The sequence below is a fragment of the Callorhinus ursinus genome, unplaced genomic scaffold (genome assembly GCF_003265705.2).
Source record: "Callorhinus ursinus isolate GAN/ISIS: 27379988/994484 unplaced genomic scaffold, GSC_fseal_2.0 scaffold31, whole genome shotgun sequence".
In the NCBI taxonomy this organism is placed as follows: domain Eukaryota; kingdom Metazoa; phylum Chordata; class Mammalia; order Carnivora; family Otariidae; genus Callorhinus; species Callorhinus ursinus.
The window spans coordinates 937,248-955,783 of record NW_027397093.1 but is presented as its reverse complement, the minus strand read 5'-3'; the positions used below and the strand labels follow the sequence as shown (position 1 = coordinate 955,783).

The following is an 18,536-nucleotide window of genomic DNA, read 5'->3' as shown; positions in this document are numbered from 1 at the left end:
AGAATCGTGACATGATAAATTTCTGTTTCTAACCAACTAAATTTGTGGCAAAATTTGTTTCAGCACCCCAGGGAAAATTAATACAGCCGAGCGGAGGGGAAGGATAACGTGGGCCGACAGGCATCTTTACAATGTCACTAACTTCACATCAGGAGGACGCTGCCAGTGTCTCCGAGGCAGGGACCAAGAGAGCCCCTCCCCAAGAGAAGGGGGTCTCCTAGCAGGTATAAAGGATTCGGCCTCACTGGCCATATCCTTCCGAACGGAAGCCAAAGAAGATGCCAGAGGCATCAAAGCTCAGGGAGGGAGACCTTCTAGCAGAATGTCGAGATACCAGCAGGCACATGAGGGGCAGGGTGACCCCCAGGAGGGACCAATATAAAATGCCCAGACTGTCAGATGGGCACCAACAAGCTCACTGTGTTTTATTCTCATTTTACTTCACTGTCTCATTGTTTTACTCTATGAACACCAAACTATACTTGGGTAATCTTTACCCTGTCTTCCCAAAACACCTTTGTGCTTATTGTAACTAAAAGGAATATTGCCTCACAATGTTTCTTCTTCCTTCCTCTTCCCTAACTTGTTATCTTTCCGCTCTATGACAGGTATGTCTACATTATGACCAATAACCCAAGTCTTTTTACTTACGGTACAAGATAACATTGTGAACACTGAAGACTCTTCTTCAGCCAGCTCTTTTATGCATTTACTCATTTATATAATCTCCTTCAGCAAACACTTTAGAACAATATGAAATTTTTTTATTTGACAAATTAGTATTTCTTCTAGGACCCAGAAAGCAAATTTTCACTGTTAAGATGGACTTTACCAACTAAATCCAAGACACATTTTAAATATCACTACGGTGTCGGCGCTTGCTAACTTTAAATCTTCATCAAATGCATTTTATTAAATGTGATCCATGCTTTTACACATCAACTGACCGAATATCTCAAAAGGTAGCCTGTCAGGAGCTTGTATAAAATCAGCCTGAAGAAATTGTAGGTATAAATCTCAGGACCAACAATTCGAAGCACAGTCTCTTGTTCTCTTCAGTGATACTTAAGCATACCTCACCATATAAATGATTCCATTTTCAAAAAAATAAATTGTCTTGAATATTGTAAAATATATGCAACCACTAAGAGTAGCATTTACACGTACTTTGCAACAATTTCACAAAAAGCCAGTAAGACATTAAATTAAAAAAAAAAAAAACAGGCTATCCAGCTGAACAGAATGGGGTCTCTCAGCACTTACAAAATACAGTGAGTGAAAAAAAGACTAGAAGGAACTAACTAACTAACAGAAGGTAAAATTCGAACGATTTCTGTTCTCCCTCATGATGCTTTCCTGTACCTTCCATATTTTATACAATGAGCATGCACAGCCTTTTCCTTTTCCACATTTTTTAATTGATTCACGCTCACTGGAGTGATGCATTTCTTTTATAATCAAGGGGGAAAATGTTTAGCGAAACGTTGAAAATGAAAAGGTCAGCGAGAGTCTGCTCTCAAGGAATTCACCAGCTTAAGAAATGATGCAGCTGGAAATATCAAGAGCCTCAAGAGAAGTTGAGATGGATTCACAGTTGGGTCAAGGGACAAGGAGGGAATTCGTGTTTACTAAACACCTACCACAGGCCTTCTGCAGACAATTTATACATGTCTCATCTCATTTAATCCTCACGATAGGGGCGCCTGGGTGGCTCAGTCGTTAAGCGTCTGCCTTCGGCTCAGGTCATGATCCCAGGATCCCGGGATCGAGCCCCGCATCGGGCTCCCTGCTCCATGGGAAGCCTGCTTCTCCCTCTCTCACTCCCCCTGCTTGTGTTCCCTCTCTCGCTGAGTCTTTCTCTGTCAAATAAATAAACAAAATCTTAAAAAAATAAAAATAAACAAGTAAATAAAACTTTAAAAAAAAAAAAAAAATCCTCACGATAATCCCACTTGCCAGATACTATGGATGGTCCCTTTTAGCAGGTATGTGAACCGAAGCTCAAGGCAGAGCTAGGACACCCCCCGGAATCACACTACACATGAGGCAAGACGAATGTGAACCTGGTTTCTTGGGCTCCAGCATCCAAGCTTTTGTCCCTGTATGGTGCTGCCACTTGGGCCAAAGTGGGGACAGCATCACCTCCATCCCAAACCCACCGGGGGTCCACTGGGAGCTTATCCAGTCCACAATGGAGACTGAACCCCCGTGCACCTTTGCCCTCCATCCGTGTCCAGTCTCCACAAAGAAGTCCTTTCCTTTCCCACCCAAACTTACCACCCACGGCCAGCTGCAATGACTGTCCAGGCCCAGGACAGAGAGAAGATATCCACCAAGCAGGACCATGCCACAGGATGGACAGCATCCCGGAGCACAAAAGGAAGGACGTGCAGAGAGCTGAGTGCCTGCCCAGCTGAGCCCCAGGCTAGGGAGAAGGAGCCTCTGAGCACTGCTCCGCACTCCATGAGGCCCCTGAGGGGCTGGCTGCTCCCGTCCCTTGTAGACATCCAAGGGCTGTGCAAGGTCACGGGATATCAATGTGGATTTCTGCCCATGTGGCTCATCAGTTGAAAGCATGTGCCAGCCTTAACCAGCACACACTCTGGTCAGTATCCTTCTTCCCGGATGGCATCGGATGTCCCTCAGTCACCACAATCCAACTCCCTACTTCTGGATGGGTACACACACTCCCTCTCACACCCTCTGAGACTGTCATCCTGCCATCCCTGGAGCCTGAGACATTTTTCCAATCATAAAAATAGAGAAACTTAGATCCAGAAAAGCAAGATGTCAACCCAAAGAGGCCCCTAGACAGAGCCCTGTGTCTCCAGCACAAAGGTACACTGGGGCCTGAAGACTGAATGGCCCACAGGTGTTTCGTTTGGCTTGTACCGTGTTGTTTAAATTGCTTGATTAGTTGACAACAGTTAGAAATCAGATTTTACATTAAAGTCCAGATGGGGGGGGGGCTCCTCTCAAAAAAAAAAAAAATTCAGCACATCTACAACACTAGGATTTTCATTCCCAAATGGCAAAATCGTCTGAAGGTGTGTAACAGCTGCTCTTTTGAATAGCGATGACCTCTCTGGACCCCACGCTCCAGGCCCTGCAGAGTCCGGCTGCCCAGTGGGCCAACATGTGTTACCTGCCTGAGACTGTAACCCTGGGCAAGAGCATTATCTTCATTCCCTAGGGACCTGCTGATGGGAGAGGCATCTTCAGGAGGTTGGGCATCTTCAGGAGCAAAATGAATGAGCATGGAATACTCCACAGGGCAGAGGGGAAGCCAAAGGACACACGGTATGTCAACAGGGGATGTGGAAGAGCTGAAACGGCATGGGGAAAACACAGGCAGGGTCCCCAGCACGCTGTGAGCCCCTGAGCACAAGAAACGCACGTGTCCACCTGTGTCCTCAACTCCCAAACACAAAGAATAACTGTCCACAGAGACAAATGTATGGAAACAGTGTCAACAGAGCAGGAAGCACTGTCAAAATTGTGACATGTAATTGGGTCAGTCAGTGTCACCCCCGATTCCCACCCCAGGTAGGATCATTCCTCCCTAAGGCCCCCCTCTCCGTGGCTGGAGCCCGCACCAAGCACTTGCAAGGAGGTGTGAGGCCGGCACAAAGAAAAGCAGTTCAGAGGTGGCCCATGTGGGGGCAGGGACTGCTGGTAGGCTACTCAGACACCAAAGGACAGGGATTCCCCATACCTCAATGGACATGGGACAATGGACATCTGCCCAGGCTAGAAGCAGCAGTCCCCATGAGAGGCAACGGCCGCCTCACCCCACTCGCAGCTACTCCAAAAGCACACCCAGAACTCTAGGTCTGTACACCCACCCCAAGGCAACCTTGGGCCTTCAGGGCTCACAGCTGGGGCTTCCCCTCCTCTGCAGCACCCAAGAATAGAAGACTGCCAAAGACCTTCTTCTAGCACAAAGTTCTCCCCAGGAAGAACGCTGATCTTCTGGACACAGATCAGAGACTTCACTGAATCACCCTACCCTCATGGGTCCCCAAGAGCCCAGCAGCCAGCATATAACCCAAAGGCAGTAGAAGGACTCTGGGCTCAGCGACTGGGGCAATGGGGGTAGGGGTGGGGGATGGGGGAGCTGGCCTGGAACCCTGAGCCAGCCCCCTTCCTCCCTATACCCACTGTCCTGTCAGTCCCTCCTGGGAGAAATCCCTGCATCCCCTGCCACCAGCTGTGCCTCCTAGCCTCAAGCTCCAGGCAAGGGCCTCTGAGTCAAGCCACGGATATGGGGAGCAAGGCAGAGGAGAGGAAAAGGTACCTGGGCTAGGCAGATGCCAGGAGTGTGGAAAGAGCCTTGGGCCCTAACCAGGAAGGTGGCTGGCAGTATGCGGGAGGAACTCAGGTTCCAGAACCCAGCCTCGAGCCAGGTGACAGGGAAGGCAAAGAGAGACAAGGGGAAAACAGAGGCTGCCGCTGTGGCGAACGCCCACGCCGAGCACCTGTTGCCCCCGTCGGCGGGTCCGACCCGAGGCAGAGGCTTCTGGCCTCACAGGCTCGGACCAGGCTTCCCCGAAGCCAGCCCAGCCCAACTTCTCTCCTTTCCTGGTCAAACAGCGCCCACCTCTGGCCCAGGCGACAGCGCCTCCGCCCGCGGCAGGGACAGCGAGAAAGAAACCGGCTCCTCCAAGCCGGGAGGAGGAGCACGGCAGAGACACGCGGGGCCGAGGCTCTGAGTGGCCGCGGGGCGCGAAATGCGGCGCGTATTGGGTTGTGCTGCGGAGAGGGGAGACCGCGGGCTCGCGCGCCAGGCGCTCGTCGCTTGGGGACGAGGAAGACCCCGGCCCCTGGAGGTCAGGGGCGGTGCACCCACGCAGGTACCCGGCACGCAGACACGCCCACCCGCAAACACCCAAGAAACAAAGACGGCCCTGAGCCACACACGCCTGCGCGGGCAGCGCGGGGCGCACAGACGCACCCACCGAGCCGGAAGAGAACCGCTCAAGCCCGCGACACGCCCGGCAAGGAGCCCAGCTCGCCGCGCTCACAAGCTCACCGCTCCAGCTCCTCCGCGCAGAGCACTCCCGGCGCCACCGCTCGGGGGGCGGGGGGGGGGGGGTGGTCGGGGAGGACGCGCGCACCGTGCGTGGCACCGCGGCTGCCCAGGCGCACAGGGGGCTCCGGGCGGCCGAGCCCGTCGCAACCCCGTGGGTCTCCACGCCTCCTGGCAGGCCGCGGCCCTGTTAGCCCTGGGCGCCGCAGCCGCTCACCTTCCTGCACCGCCTGGAACGGGTTGTTGGCCTCGATGACCTTGATGGAGTAGGTGATCTTCTCGCTCTGCAGGATGTCATCGTTGAGGCTCAGGTCGGATACGGCCAGCTGGAACACCCTGTCGTCCTTGGCCGCGTTCTCCTCGAAGATGGCACCTGGAGGAGAGGAACGGTCAAGACCTGGCCAAAAGAGCTCTCCCTCCCCACCCCACCCCCACCCTCGTCTTGGCCCTCAGGTCATGGTGCTGGCAGCTTAGCTGGTTGTCTGATGGGAGTTTCAGACTGGGGTTTCAGCTTGACAGGATAGATTAAGCCTTTCTTCGATCAACCGGAACAGGAATGTGTCCCCCACACACAGCGCCATGTGCACACAGTTGACATGAGTTACACATGCACATGCTGCCACCAGGTCACACACGTGTCTTGCAACCAAGCCACCTCATGTCTCGGGCCATACCCCACACAACGGACTGAGCCAAGCTGGGGCGGCCTCAGGCAGCACCCAAATGCCCTGATAAGGCCCCATGAATCCCATCGCAGGAACCAGAAAGTTCCCCTGCAGGGCAATGTCCCTGGTCCCATATCCCAAGATGGAATGATGACTTCCTTCTGCCCTGAGATTCCCCCTTTGAGAGAAGCTGAGCAAGCAGGTCGCCAGTGAGTGTGCGGCACCTGGGGGCTTCTTTACACAGGGGCTTTGGAAGACCAGCAGGTCAGTCCCAGCCTGGCTCCCTGAGCACCACCTCCTGCTCTCCATCCCATCCCGCTTCTTCTTCCTGCGGTGTATGTGGGAGAAAAGGGAACCGTACCCTAGACCCCTTGCCTTCAGACCCAGCAGGGTTGAGGAGCTCATAAGATACCGCTCTTGAAAGGGCCTTCTAGAACCACGAACATCTATCTCCAGGGCAGCCTCTGGCTGGCCCTTTACGCGCTTAGCACTGCCTTGGCCGACTCTGCGCTTCCAGCGGAGATCGATCCGATTCGCCAGAGCCTGGCCCCGCAGCCCGGGCAACTCAGGAGTCTTCCCCCACCCTCGCCAGGCCCCGAGGGTCCCCACGGTCCCAGGGATGGGCCCGATGATCCCCGAGCTCGGGACTGGGCCGGAGAAGGGAGGCCCCGGTTCCACGTTACGCCCAGAGCCGCAATGCTGACCGCGAGCCCCGAGCCCCCCTCCCCCCCGAGTGGGAAGCAGGTTTGGCGCCGGGCCCCTGCGGGGGGCGTTGCAGCTCACCAAGCCCAGGCCTAGTCCCTCACCACCCCTCCCCACCCCCAAACCCCCGCCCCGCCTGTCCCATCATCCCTGCCTTCTCACACCTCCCAACCCCCAGTTTCTCTGTGCTCGCCGGTCTTTCCCAACTTCCGGAAAGGCGACTGCAGAGGGGCTCCCCCAAAGCAACCGCTCTCGGGCCCCCCAACCCGGCCCAACTTCCTGGGATTCCTCCCCTGTTGCCACCAACTCCCACACACACCCCCTCCGCGCGCCCCCTCCTCCTCTCCTCTATCTCGTCTTCTCTCCTGCTTCTCTCCCTCCATCCATCTCTTCCCGCTCAGCGCGCACACACACTCCTCCCCACCCCCCGCCGCCCACGCTCCTTCCCCCGACTCCCACCACCTGGACCGTCTGCCAGCCCCCAAGACTTGGACCACGGGAAACTCTGGGACTGTCCAGGATTGGGCTGCAGTCGCCACAACCAGATACACAAACACCCACACATATACCGAAAGATACACAGACACACACCGGGGAAACAGGCAGACACTGTGTCCACTCTAACAGGCTGACAGTCGTGCACGCACCAACACAGGCTCAGATGGACCCACACATCCCAACGCCCTCTCGCAGTGACACCAACACGGTGCCAGGCGCACACACAGTGATACACGCTGACAACACCCACCCACCCACCCACATTCACACACGGTTCCGGTCGGGCCTCTTTGATCCTGCCCTGCCAACTTGGCGAGACCCAGGGCCGTGTCCGCCCCCTACCCCCGCTGCTCCGAGCACGCCGACGGCCCAGCCAGGGGCGCGGGTCTGGACGCGCGTGCAGCCCCGGGTTCCCCGCAGCCGCGGCCCTAAGTGTCGGCAGAGGCCGCAGGGATTGGAGCCCCGGGGAGCGGCGAAGAGCCCGCGGGAGCGCGGCGCGGCCCATGCACAGCTCCTCCGCGGGGCGGCGCGGCGCGGCCCTTCGGGGGAGCACCGCCCGCCGAGCCCCTCGGCCCGGGGAACCGCCAAGTTTGGACGCCGCGCACCCCCTACGCCGCTGGGGCCCCCCGCCCAGCCTCGGCCCGACCGCCCGCCGCGCTCACCGATGTGGATGATGGAGTCGGCCCGCACCGACACGCACTGGCATATCCAAGGGAGAAGCCACAGCGTCAGCGCTTCCATGTCCCCCGGGCGCGCGGCTCATCCGCCCGGGCCCGGGGCGAGGCCGAGGGCAGCTCGGAGCGGGGAGGCGCCGGTCCGGGTGCAGTCCCGGGCCGCTCCCCGGGAGAGCCGAGCCCGCCCGTGCGTCTTCTCCCGCGCGCCCGCCCCTGCGCCCTGCGCCCGCCCCAGCCCAGCCCAGCCCAGCGCGGTCGGGCTCCCGCTCCGGCTCCGGTGGCGGCTGCGGCGGCGCTGGCAGCCCGAGCCGAGGCCGGTGAGGCGGGGGCGGCTCTTCCCGCGGCTCGGGCGGTTTCGGAGGCGGCGGAGGCGGTGGCGGCGGCGGCCCGGCCGGCGCGGCGGCTCCGGGCTCACTGTGTGTCTGAGCCCCGGCGAGGAGCGAACTGCGGAGGACGCCCCCTCCCCTCCCCCTCCCCCTCGGCTCCGCTCCCCCTCCCCTCCCTGCCCGCCTCCCTCCCCTCCGCCCTCCTCTCGGCCACGTGACTGCGGAGCCTCAGCCTCGCCGCGCGGCGCTCGCCCGCTCGCGGCTCGGAGGGGGCGCCCGGTGCTCCGCGCTCTGGGTCCGGGGGACACTCGGGGGCCGGCACGGCAGCGGGGACCAGCCGAGTCTGCGGCGCGCAGACTGGGTCTTGTGCCCACCGTTCTCCGGGGGCGGGAGGATGGAGAAGGGTCGGCCACCGACAGCCCTCGGGGGATCCCGGAGCGCCCGCCGACCTCAGCAGCCGAGTGTCTCGGGCCATGCCCCCCGCCTCGGGCAGAGAGCCCCTAGCGGAGCCGCACCGGGAGTAGCCGAGAGAGAGGCGGGGCGGGGCGCTGAGCCAGGCACCGGGATGCAAGGGGAGCCAAAGGGGACCGGACGCGGCCAAGCGTCGCGGAGCAGAGCCTGGGCCGCGGCTCGAACCCTAGCTAGCCGTGCGGACCTCGGCAGGCGCCCATCCCCCGCCCCGCGGGCCCAGCGCTCAGCCTGGAGTCAGGCAGGAGGCTCGGACTCTGAAGTCTAATTCATGGCCGGAAACCGGCGCAGCCGTGACCGCGGCGCCTGGACGTGAGGAGCCTTCCAAGCGGCCGGCGTACTCAGACTCCCACTCTGCACGGAGCCTTCACGCGCGAGCCCGGGCGGAGAGCCCGCTCCTGGCGCTCAGCGCCGAACCGAGCTCTCTCCGCCGCCTGGCGAATGCCTCCGGCCGGCCACCACCAGATGCAGCGTTAACCAGTCTGGGCACAAGCCTAGGAGGAGGTGGCAAGCCGGACGCGCAGCTCCCGCACCCCCAAGTCCCAGACGGACTGGGCTCCACGTGGCACACTCAAGATTTCCGGGAGACAACTGAGCCTTCCCGGACCCCGATTCCGCGGAAGCTCGGTCTGGGCGCGCCTGGCAGAGCCTCGTGCAAGGGGCCTCTCTAGAAAGCCCGGGAGCGCCCCTCGGCCCGGTAGTCAGCCAGCGCGAAGGCTCCTGCGGTTCCCGGCTCCGGTCGTGAGAGACTTGGAGAGGCTTAGCAACAGACCTTGCCTGGAACTCCCTGCGCAGTGGGAGAGGTGGACACCTAAACAGATCATTAGAAGATGTGGCGAGGACCCTGAATGAGCCATGTATGCGCGTGGCCAAGCATGGGAGGAAGAGCCAGGGATGGCTTCCTGGAGGAGGTGACAGTTCTAAAAGCTTAGTGGGGGTTACCAAGGGAGAAGAAAGAGAGGCCTCCAGGCATTTACTGTTGGTTATCCAGCCAAGGCAGGAAGATAAAGAATTTAGTGTGTGTGTGCATGCGTGTGTCTCTCTCAAGCAGCCAACCACGGAGGAGTCATTGACAAATGTTACTTTGGAAAGGTGGGGGAGGTGGCTGTGCAGAGAGGGCCAAGTACAAGCTTGGAGAGCAATGAGGCAACCCTTGCAGTGGCTGATGGGGCTGACTCAGCTGGGTGGGGGCAGCCTGGTGGAGAGGAGAAGCTGGGTTAGAGAAAGAGCAGGAAACCACATGAGCAGGCAAGGTGGCTTCCAAGAGGAGGGGCCCCTGGGCGAGAAGAGAGGAATGACCAAGCGGGCAGGAGGCTGGGCTTGGGGGCTGGGTGTGGTGCCCACACAAATGCATGTCCTCAAGAAAACTTGTCTTTAGGGCCTTGAGTTATAAAATCTGCCCCCCCCCCCAGCCTCTCCAACATTCCCCCATCCTCATTCTCTCAAAATTCCACCATTCATTGGCCAAAAAGTTATAGAAAGAAGAGAAACAAAAGATGTATTTTATTATGTAACAATTTGGTTCTGATGGGACTGCCTCCACCTTGGAAAGATAGTGGGTTGATCACCAATAGAGGCTCAAATCTGAGGTCACGAGTCATAAGGTCAGGGATCACCAAACTCACTTGTTTGGGCCTCTGGAGTGTGTTCGTGAAGTATGTGATGCTTCTAACTTAGAAGTTTTCTTGATGTATGTTGTGCTAAGGGAGAGCTAGCATGATTGCCGTGGGAAACTCCTCAAGAACCGCCCCCCTTCAAAACCCACACAGTTTTGAAGAGACTTCTACCAGTTTCTAGTTTGGATGATGATGAGGTTCCTGTGGTTTGGGACCTGGGGGTTGTGACTCCAGTTGGAATCCCCTGGAAGCTGTTGGCCTGGGGCAATCTCCCTGCCTGTTCTTGGTCCTCCCTTCCCCTCTACCTCCCACAGATGCTCATCTTCTGGGGCTCATACTTCTACACTACCAAGCCAGCTTTCCGTGCCAGACTCGAATGGCCTGGGTTACACTTGCCTGGCCACGTGGGGAACTCTGCACAGGTCACATTTCTCCTGGAGCTGGGAGGCAGGCCCAGAGATCACTTGCCCCTGTGCACACCCACCTCTAGGCAAGACTTTTAATCTTCTCTGCCACCTGAGGTTGGGACTGCCAGGTTCCAGGGACACTGGCTATTATGGGGCTTTATCAGGCTCATCAAATTCTTAATTACTTATTGATCCCGGCCAGCCTAGTCCCTTTAAGCCCTGATAACCTCTGGGACTCCAAAAGCCGCCTCCCCAAAACCAGGCTCCTGGAGAAGCAACTTTACCTCATGAGCAAGTTCACCCGTACTGTGATAACTGGGCTGAAGAAGATAGATTGGCAAACTTGGGTCATGTGATGCATACCCGTTTTACAGAGGGGAAAACTGAGGCTCAGTGAAAGGAGTGAGTGACACCCAAGGCACCAGGCCAGTTGCTGGCAGACCCAGGACTCAGTCTTCTTGGTTTGCTCCTAACTACACAAAGATGTGTTCACAGAAATTAAAACTGAGTCAAAAAATCCTTTTGCACAGAGTTCAGCCAATACAGGTGACTACTCTTACTAAAAAGATCTTCCATTATACTGATTCTAACTACATTTCTTTAGCATTTACCACATCCGGGCACTGTGCCCGGCACCCTACATCTTCCCTATGAGGTGGCATTCCCATTTTGCATACAAGGAAATAAAGAAGGATGCAAAAAGATCAATTGCCCCATCAGGAATCTCAACTGGAATGCTACTAGAAGCCAGCAGCTTAGTGCTGAAGCTACAGACAAAATGTCAAGACAGAGAGGCCATGGTGGTCCGCTAGGAAACCACGATCATTGTAACTCAAAGCCTTGTCATTCCAGAAATGCAGACATCCCCCTTCTCAGACATCTTCTTTCTTACCCCAGCTAATAACTGTACAGATGAAGGGCTGGCTGGAATCCTTACACTCCCAGGTGCCTTTCCCCTGGCACAGTCCCTGAGAAGCTGCCTGCTCGATGTAGATCCACGGCTGCCTAACCCCCACCGAGGTGCCCTCCCCACTCATGTTTCCTCCTAGAGAGCCCCCAGATGAGACATGATACTGTACCCTGAAAAACTGCCTTCCACTCTCTGTCCATCCAGCATAGAGCCCACCTGGGGTTTCTAAGACAGTTCAGCCTAGGCCCGACGTGAAACTTATTGCTGGCAAGAAAGACCAAGACCCGTCCGTTCTCTGCAGGCTTTGGCACAAAAGACAAGGTCTCCCAAGTACACTAGGAGGAGGCCAACCCAAGTCCTGAGCTGATCTCCCTGGGGTGGGGTCAGCCAGCATCTTAGAAGGGCCAGGCTTGGAAGCCCTACAGCCTGAGTTCCAGGCTGGGCCCTACCCGTGGGCTCCAGGAAACCCACCCTCTGCCAGGATTCTGAACTCAGAAAACCTCACCCTGGCCCCTCTTAACCCACTGGGTTTTTCTTTAAAAAAAAAAAAAAACTATTTATTGTTTATTTCTCCCCCTTTCCGTCCATAGCACCTTTGGCACTCCCCTTGTATGTCAGTTGTCCATCTCTCCTTTGTCTTCCTCGACCCTTCTTGCCAACCTCTCTCGTCTCACTTTCACTGTTTCTCAGCTTGTATTTATTTTATTTGATCTCCTTTTATATTACCGTATTTTTAATTTTATTTTTACTCTTGGGTATCCTCATGGGTTTTTGCTTTCAATTTCCCAAGCCAACAATCTTTTGCCTAGCTCATTCTGTTATCTGAGCCTTCTATGCATTTGGTCTTTGGTTTTCCTGAGGTTGAGGGTGGGGGAGAGGCGCCGCCAGGGCAGGACCCACTGGTGTGCCCCCACCCCCCACCACACTCAGCTGCTGCACCTTTTCAAGGTACCCTCGCCACCCCACTGCCGATGGCACAGTGCAGGCACCCGTGGCTGGCAGCTGCGGTAGGGGAGGGCTTTGCTTGCTAGAGCCCTGCCCTGTGAGGAGGAAGAAAACCATATGTAGTGTGTCCTACCCGGATAGAGCACCTTATTTTTGCAGGATAAGGACCCCTCTTTATTCCCATTATACAGTCAGGAAACCGGCACCCAGGTCAGTGTGCTCAGTCCGCTTAGAACCAAGGTAGTCCAAACAGTTGCCTGTGTGAAAAGTTGCTTCCTTCAAAAAAAACAAGCTGGACCACAGAGGTCTAGTCCCTGGACCCAGGCTCTCCAGGCAAGGCGGGTGACAGAACCAAACACCAGCTCAGGCCCATCTGGGGCTCTCAGACTGACATCCAGGGTTCCTCTTGGCCCCCTGGGAGGCCAGCAAGGTCCGTCCTTTCCTTAGGCGCCTCCGAAGATCAGACGAGGCAGGGCGAAGTTTGCACAAGGGCATTACCACCCGCCAAGGGAGAGCAAAGGGAAGGAAGGCAGGCTCCCAGGAAGGATCCCTGTGACCTGTCATCTCAGTCCCAGACCTTGGGGCAGCCTGAGCCCCAACCTCCCCCAAAGCACTGACCCTCCAGGTGTGCATTCCCCAGCCTGGATCTAGGAGGTTCTTCAGAGGAGGCTCAGGGCCTCTGGGGCTCTAAACCCACCCCACTTCCTATATCTTGCATGTGGGTGCTCTGGGTCCATTTCGTGTAAGGAAAGTGTTCTGCAGCTGAGAGTCTAAGGTGTGAAAACCACCACCCCAAGGACTCTCTCCCTGAGCACCAAAGCCCCTGCTATGTTGCTTGTTGGAGTCCCTGCTTCCCAGCTACAAGGCCTGGGGAGACTTTTCCCTTCTTCCCCCAGCCCCCAAGCCCAGGCTTTTTTACATTTGTGAGAACTCCCAATTCCCCAGGTAGGACCAAGCAGCAGGGAATGGCACCCTGGCCTGTCTGTCCGTCCCCAGAGCCAAACTCAGGGTTCCATCCCTTCATCAGCCACTGTCCAGGGCTCCAGATCCAGAACATGGAGCTCCACAGATGCCCCTTGTCCCTCCCGCCACCACCCAGGTCTCCTCCCGCCCCTGCCGTCTGCTGCAGTGGGCTCCATGCAGGTGGAGCTAGAGACCGTGAGCTGAGTTACAGAAAAGGTACACATTTCAAGCAGAGTGAACAGCAAGAGGGAAAGAGTGGAGGGAGAAGCACATAAGGAATGCAGAGGGGAGAGAACATAAAGGAGGAGTTGGTGGGATGTCAGAGTGGTCCTGGTTCGAGATACTGGGACCAGACTCACTGGTTCCCAGACACACCTCTACAGAGCAGCACCCTGGGGCGGCTCCATGGCCAGAAATGTGTCAACCATTGTGTCTTCGGTGAGCATCCTGGGGAAGCCAGAAGGCACTAATCTGCAATGGAGAGTCAAGACAGAGGGGTGATTGAGACCCTTGTCTCCCTGGCCACCAGGAGCTCATGGGAGACTCTCCAACCCTGGCTCTGCAAAGGACAGGCTGTGCCAGTCACATGTCCTCCGCAGGGATAGGGCTGCAGGTGTTCGCAGGTGAGGTGAGGTCCCCTAGACCTCCAACCGGGCCTTCTCCACATCTGCGATGGGGTACCCAAGTGTCAACCTACACACGGGGTTGCAGACTGGTAACTACATGGTGGAGACCCCAGCCACTTTGTTAAATGAATGTGAGAGGCCCACCCCATCCCACCTCATCCCATCCTAAGCCAAGTACAGCCCAGCAGCTCCCACCATCCTGGGCCTGCTATCTCTCAGAGCTGAGCCCCCCATTTTCCCAGGGGAGCAGGGATTAGGGAAAATGCATCTGTCTGGACCCCTGGTTCATCTGGCAGATAACCCTTCCCCCAACCCAGGCATCCTGCTAGAAACAACCCCTACCAGATCAGAACACCCTGCTTATGGACACACCTATTTCCATGAGGAGGTTTTCGGGCCCATAAACCTCTTCTTTTATCCGGAGATGAAATGAAATTGTGATTGATTTTTTTCTAGTCTGGTTGTCATGACACATTTAGCACCCTGTAAACCCGAAGGATGAAGGTGCTACCTCCCAGGGATGTTCCTGGGGACTTGGCTTCGAGCAGGAGTTGCCCAGTGCTATTCTGGACGAGACAGCAAGATGGCCCAGGCCCTGGATCCACCGCTAATGTGCTGTGCAAACTTGGGCAAGGTCCCTAACTTCCCAGACACTCATCTGGAAAATAGAGAGCCCCAGGGTTTTGGTGGGGAAACAAGAGAGGGAGTAGGAGGGCACAGAAGCCCCAAGGGGAGGCTCCCAGGGGAGGAAGGGAGCCTGCATGTGTCTATGTATCTAACACTTGCCACATTCCAGGCCTGGGCACAGTGTCACGGCACTGAGCGGGGGCAAGAAGGAGAAACAGGTAGAGATGGGGACAAGGGTCTGCAGATCAGAGGCCCTCTGATAGGTGTATGCCTCCCAGGTGCTCTTTAAGTGTCTCCAGGATCAGGACAGGTGGATGATAAAAGGGAGGGAGTGAGAAGCTGCCCTAGGAGATGAGAACAGCCCTCAGAGGTCAGAGGGGAGGGGTGGGGCTCAACCACAGAGAGGCCCAGTCCTTCTGCTTATATGGTTGGTGACCATCACAAGAGCCTGTGAGAACGGCCTTCTCATCCCCAATCTACAGATGAGATCACTGAGGCTCAGAGCAGTAAAGTCATTGGACAGTGAATGACTGAGTGTGATAGGCTGAAAAGATATCCACATTCTAATCCTCAGAACCTGTGAAGGTGACCTTCTTTGGAAAAAGTGTCTTTGCAGATGTGCTTAAGTTAAGGACTCAAAGTGAGGAGACTATCCTGGATTGTCCGGGTGGACACCACCCGCCATCACACGTGTCTTTAGAAGAGCGAGACAGAGGGAGACGCACAGACGGAAGGTGATGTGACCATGGAGGCAGGGGTTGGGACAGATGCAGTCACAAGCCAGGGACGGCCAGCAACCACCCGGAGCTCGAAGAGACAAGGACCAGTTCTCCCCCAGAGCCTCTGGAGGGAACAGGGCCCCACCAGATTTCATACTTCTGGCCTCCAGAACCATGACAGAATAAACTCCCGTTGTTCGAAGGCGCCCTGATGGGGTAATTTGATAGGGCAGCCACAGGATATGAATACAGTAAGGAAGCCAGGACGCGAACCCAGGTCAGCCTGGCACGGGCCCCCAGGGCCCGTGCCGGGGGACCAACTCCAGCTTGTTTGCCGAGAAAGGCCCAAGGGCCAGTGGGCCCAGCCCTGCATCAGTCCAGGCTGCACACGCCCACCCCTCTTGAGGAGCAGCAAGAGCAGAGAGCTAGGACAGACCGGCAAGGCAGCCAGCGGGACTGAGCAGCCCACACTGGGCAGCCGTGGACCTGCACTGAGGGCGCCCATAAACCGAGAGGGCCGGGAATCAGGGGAGAGGCCTCAGGGGTCCAGCTGCTGTCACCTTTGCTCTGCTCTTGCGTCCCATGTAGCAGTCCAGCCCTACCCTATTTCTTAAAACATAAAAAGCCCTTTTTTTTCTCTATGCAAAAGCTTGTGTTAGTGTCTGGTCTGATTTCGAAAATGCCAGAAAACATGGAGAAGAATATTACAAGGACTTGTAAGCACCACCTCCATGTTCTTCCGCACCTTCCTTCAGCGAGGAGTGGCCGTGTGACTCCTTCTGACCAACGAGGCACTGGTTGGAGCTCTGCTCCTGGGTAACAAAAAGGCAATGCCTCCGAAGGAGAAAGAGTTTGCTCTTCCCCCTTCTTCTCTCCAACCTAGAACGTGGATGGGAGATCCAGAACACAGGCAGTCATCTTGTGACCTTGAGACGCCAAGCATGGGACCGACAGCCTCACCCCAGGATGGCAGAGCCACCAGATGAAAATGGTAGACTTTTCCAGCTTCCGACACATGAGCCAGTTCCAGTTAAGCCTTCAACTATCTGAGCTGCTGCAGTGAAGTTTCCAGTTATTTGTAACACAAATCCTAACTGATACCGCCAACCAAACATAGCCATTGTTGACATCATGGTATTTCTCCCCGTGCTTTTTCCTGTTCAGATATTTTTTTTAAACAGAAGCAGACAAAAGTACCACTACCTGAAATCATTTAATTTTTGCTTAGTTTATTGTCTGTCTCCTCCCCTAGAGAAGATAAGGCTCATGAGAAGAAGGGTAGTGTCTACCTCATTTATAATTGTACTCTCTGTAGCCAGAATAATGTCTGGTGTGTCTAGATGTTCAATAAATATTAGTTAAATCAATGAATTAATTAATGAGTGAACGAACATTCTAATATGAGCACTTCCCCTGCCATGCAACTGTTTTCTGAAAACATGATTTTTAATGGCTGATTGCAGTTCTATTCCACAGATCTTTCTCCATACTTTATTTAACCAGTCACTTGCTGTTGGACATTTTTTCCCACTTTTACCATTATAAACAATGCAACTGTAAAAATACTTGTACAGACATATTCAGCTTTTATGCAATTATTTTTTAGGATAAATGCCTAGAAAGGTTATGCATAATTTACATCTCTTAATACATACTCCCAAAATTGCCCTCAAAAGCTGTTTTGTAAAACCAATTTACATTTCCATGAACAATTCATGAAAATGTTTCTCTGTACCTTCACAACACTAGGCATTGTTAATTTCTAATGTTTTGCTCTTTTTGGCAAATGAAAAGTTGTGTCTCAAAGTTGTTTTAATGCGCATTTCCTGATCATTGGGGTCACTGAGTGTTCTTTGCCGGTTTGTGGCTCTTTGACAGGTCTTTTCCTGTCCCAGCTTCCTAAAGAGGATGAGCTGCTAGAGGTATGGGACCACAGATGGTGAAGGGGGGTCCCCCTCCGCCAGTGTTCAAGCTCCTCCAGGAATTATGGGGGAGGGCAGCCAAGGGCTAGACCCCTGGAATCCTTGAGACTGCAGATGGGAATCATTGACCTGAGACCTTCCTTTACTCATGCCAGGCCATTCCCGTGGTTCCCTAAGGGCCATGGCGGGGCTGACAGGAGTCCTGGTGTGAGGCCCTGAGCCTGGCACAGGCAGGGACAGGACTGCTGTTGGGGGCTGGCAGGGGCCAAGGGAATCTGATGTCAGGCGCTGAGAACCTAGGAGACTGCTAAGAACTTCTGAGAAGCATAAGCTGGCTTAGAAGAAGGACAAACAGGGGAGCATTCCCGGAAGCACAGGCAAAGACGCTGAGCAGGTTCAAGAATGGCCTGCGCTCATGCCCAGATCAGCTCTCTTCAGGACCACACAGCCAGCCACAGTCCGAAGCAGAAGCCGATGTATACACCCTCTGGCCACCCTCTTCCTCAATTTGTTGCACTTGCCAGATAACACTGGGCCTGATGTCAGTCCCCCTACTCCCTAAGGAAGACCATGGTGGAGGTTAAAACATCTCCTGCCCACTTCTCTGCACCCGGCCTGGGCCAAACCCTGCGACACTGCGCAGTTATTCCCATTTCACAGACGGGGAGTTGGTGCATCGGGTGAAGAGCACGCTAGAGCGCCTCCACGTAGCACACGGGCAGAGGAAGAAGGAAATTCGTCGCGGGAGCCAAGAGCCTCGCGGAGGTGGAGGCGGGACGCCAGGCCAGAAGAGGAGCCCCAGGCGGCAGAGACCAACGGAGGGGACCGCGCTCCCAGCTTCCCAGGCTGGACCGACTGCGCCGCCCAGAGGCAGCCGTGGTGCAATGCTGCCCCCTGCCGGCGACCGAGGGAACAAGCCTGGCTGCAACCCGCAGGAGGCGACAGGAGAGAGGGGGCCTGGCTCAGGGGTACAGGCGCCTTGACCTGGGCAGGGAGAGCAGCGGACAACTGGGCTGTCGGTCGGAAGCCAGACAGGTCCTGGTCGCCCATTGAAAATAACAATAATCGCTAACATTTACTATGATCCAGGCACTGTTCTGATACTTTACACATGTTAATTCATTTAATCCTCTTCCAAACTTTAATAAGGGAGGTCCGCTAATTATTCCCATTTTGCAGAGGAGGAAACTGAGATACTAGAAGGTCATGTAACGTACCCAGCTAGTAAGTGGCAAAGTAGGATTTGAACCCAGGCAGTCTGGCTCCACAGCCCTTTGAACCATTTGCTAATTGGAAAGGGGAATGGGAGAGTTTGCCTTTATATGTCCCAACATAGTGTCACTTTCTGCTATTTCTAGAGGCCAACCCCCATGGCTGGGCCACTGCTGCAGAATAGCAGATAGGTGTCCTCTAGCCCCAATGATAAATCATTCTCTGCG

At 55.6% G+C, this 18,536-nt stretch overlaps 1 protein-coding gene across 3 annotated transcripts in view; it reads right to left on the bottom strand.

The window, feature by feature from the left end:
- Positions 1–7,968, bottom strand: part of GRID1 (glutamate ionotropic receptor delta type subunit 1) — a 735,632-nt gene extending 727,664 nt beyond the window's left edge. For all 3 annotated transcript variants that reach the window (XM_025880732.2, XM_073878720.1, XM_073878721.1), the window contains exons 1-2: positions 7,557–7,968; positions 5,247–5,402 (exon numbers count right to left, since the gene is read on the bottom strand). In XM_025880732.2, the coding sequence (XP_025736517.1) occupies positions 5,247–5,402; positions 7,557–7,635 (235 nt within the window). In that variant the 5' untranslated portion in view covers positions 7,636–7,968. The remainder of the gene's footprint in view (positions 1–5,246; positions 5,403–7,556) is intronic.
- Between the last annotated feature and the right edge of the window lie 10,568 nt (positions 7,969–18,536).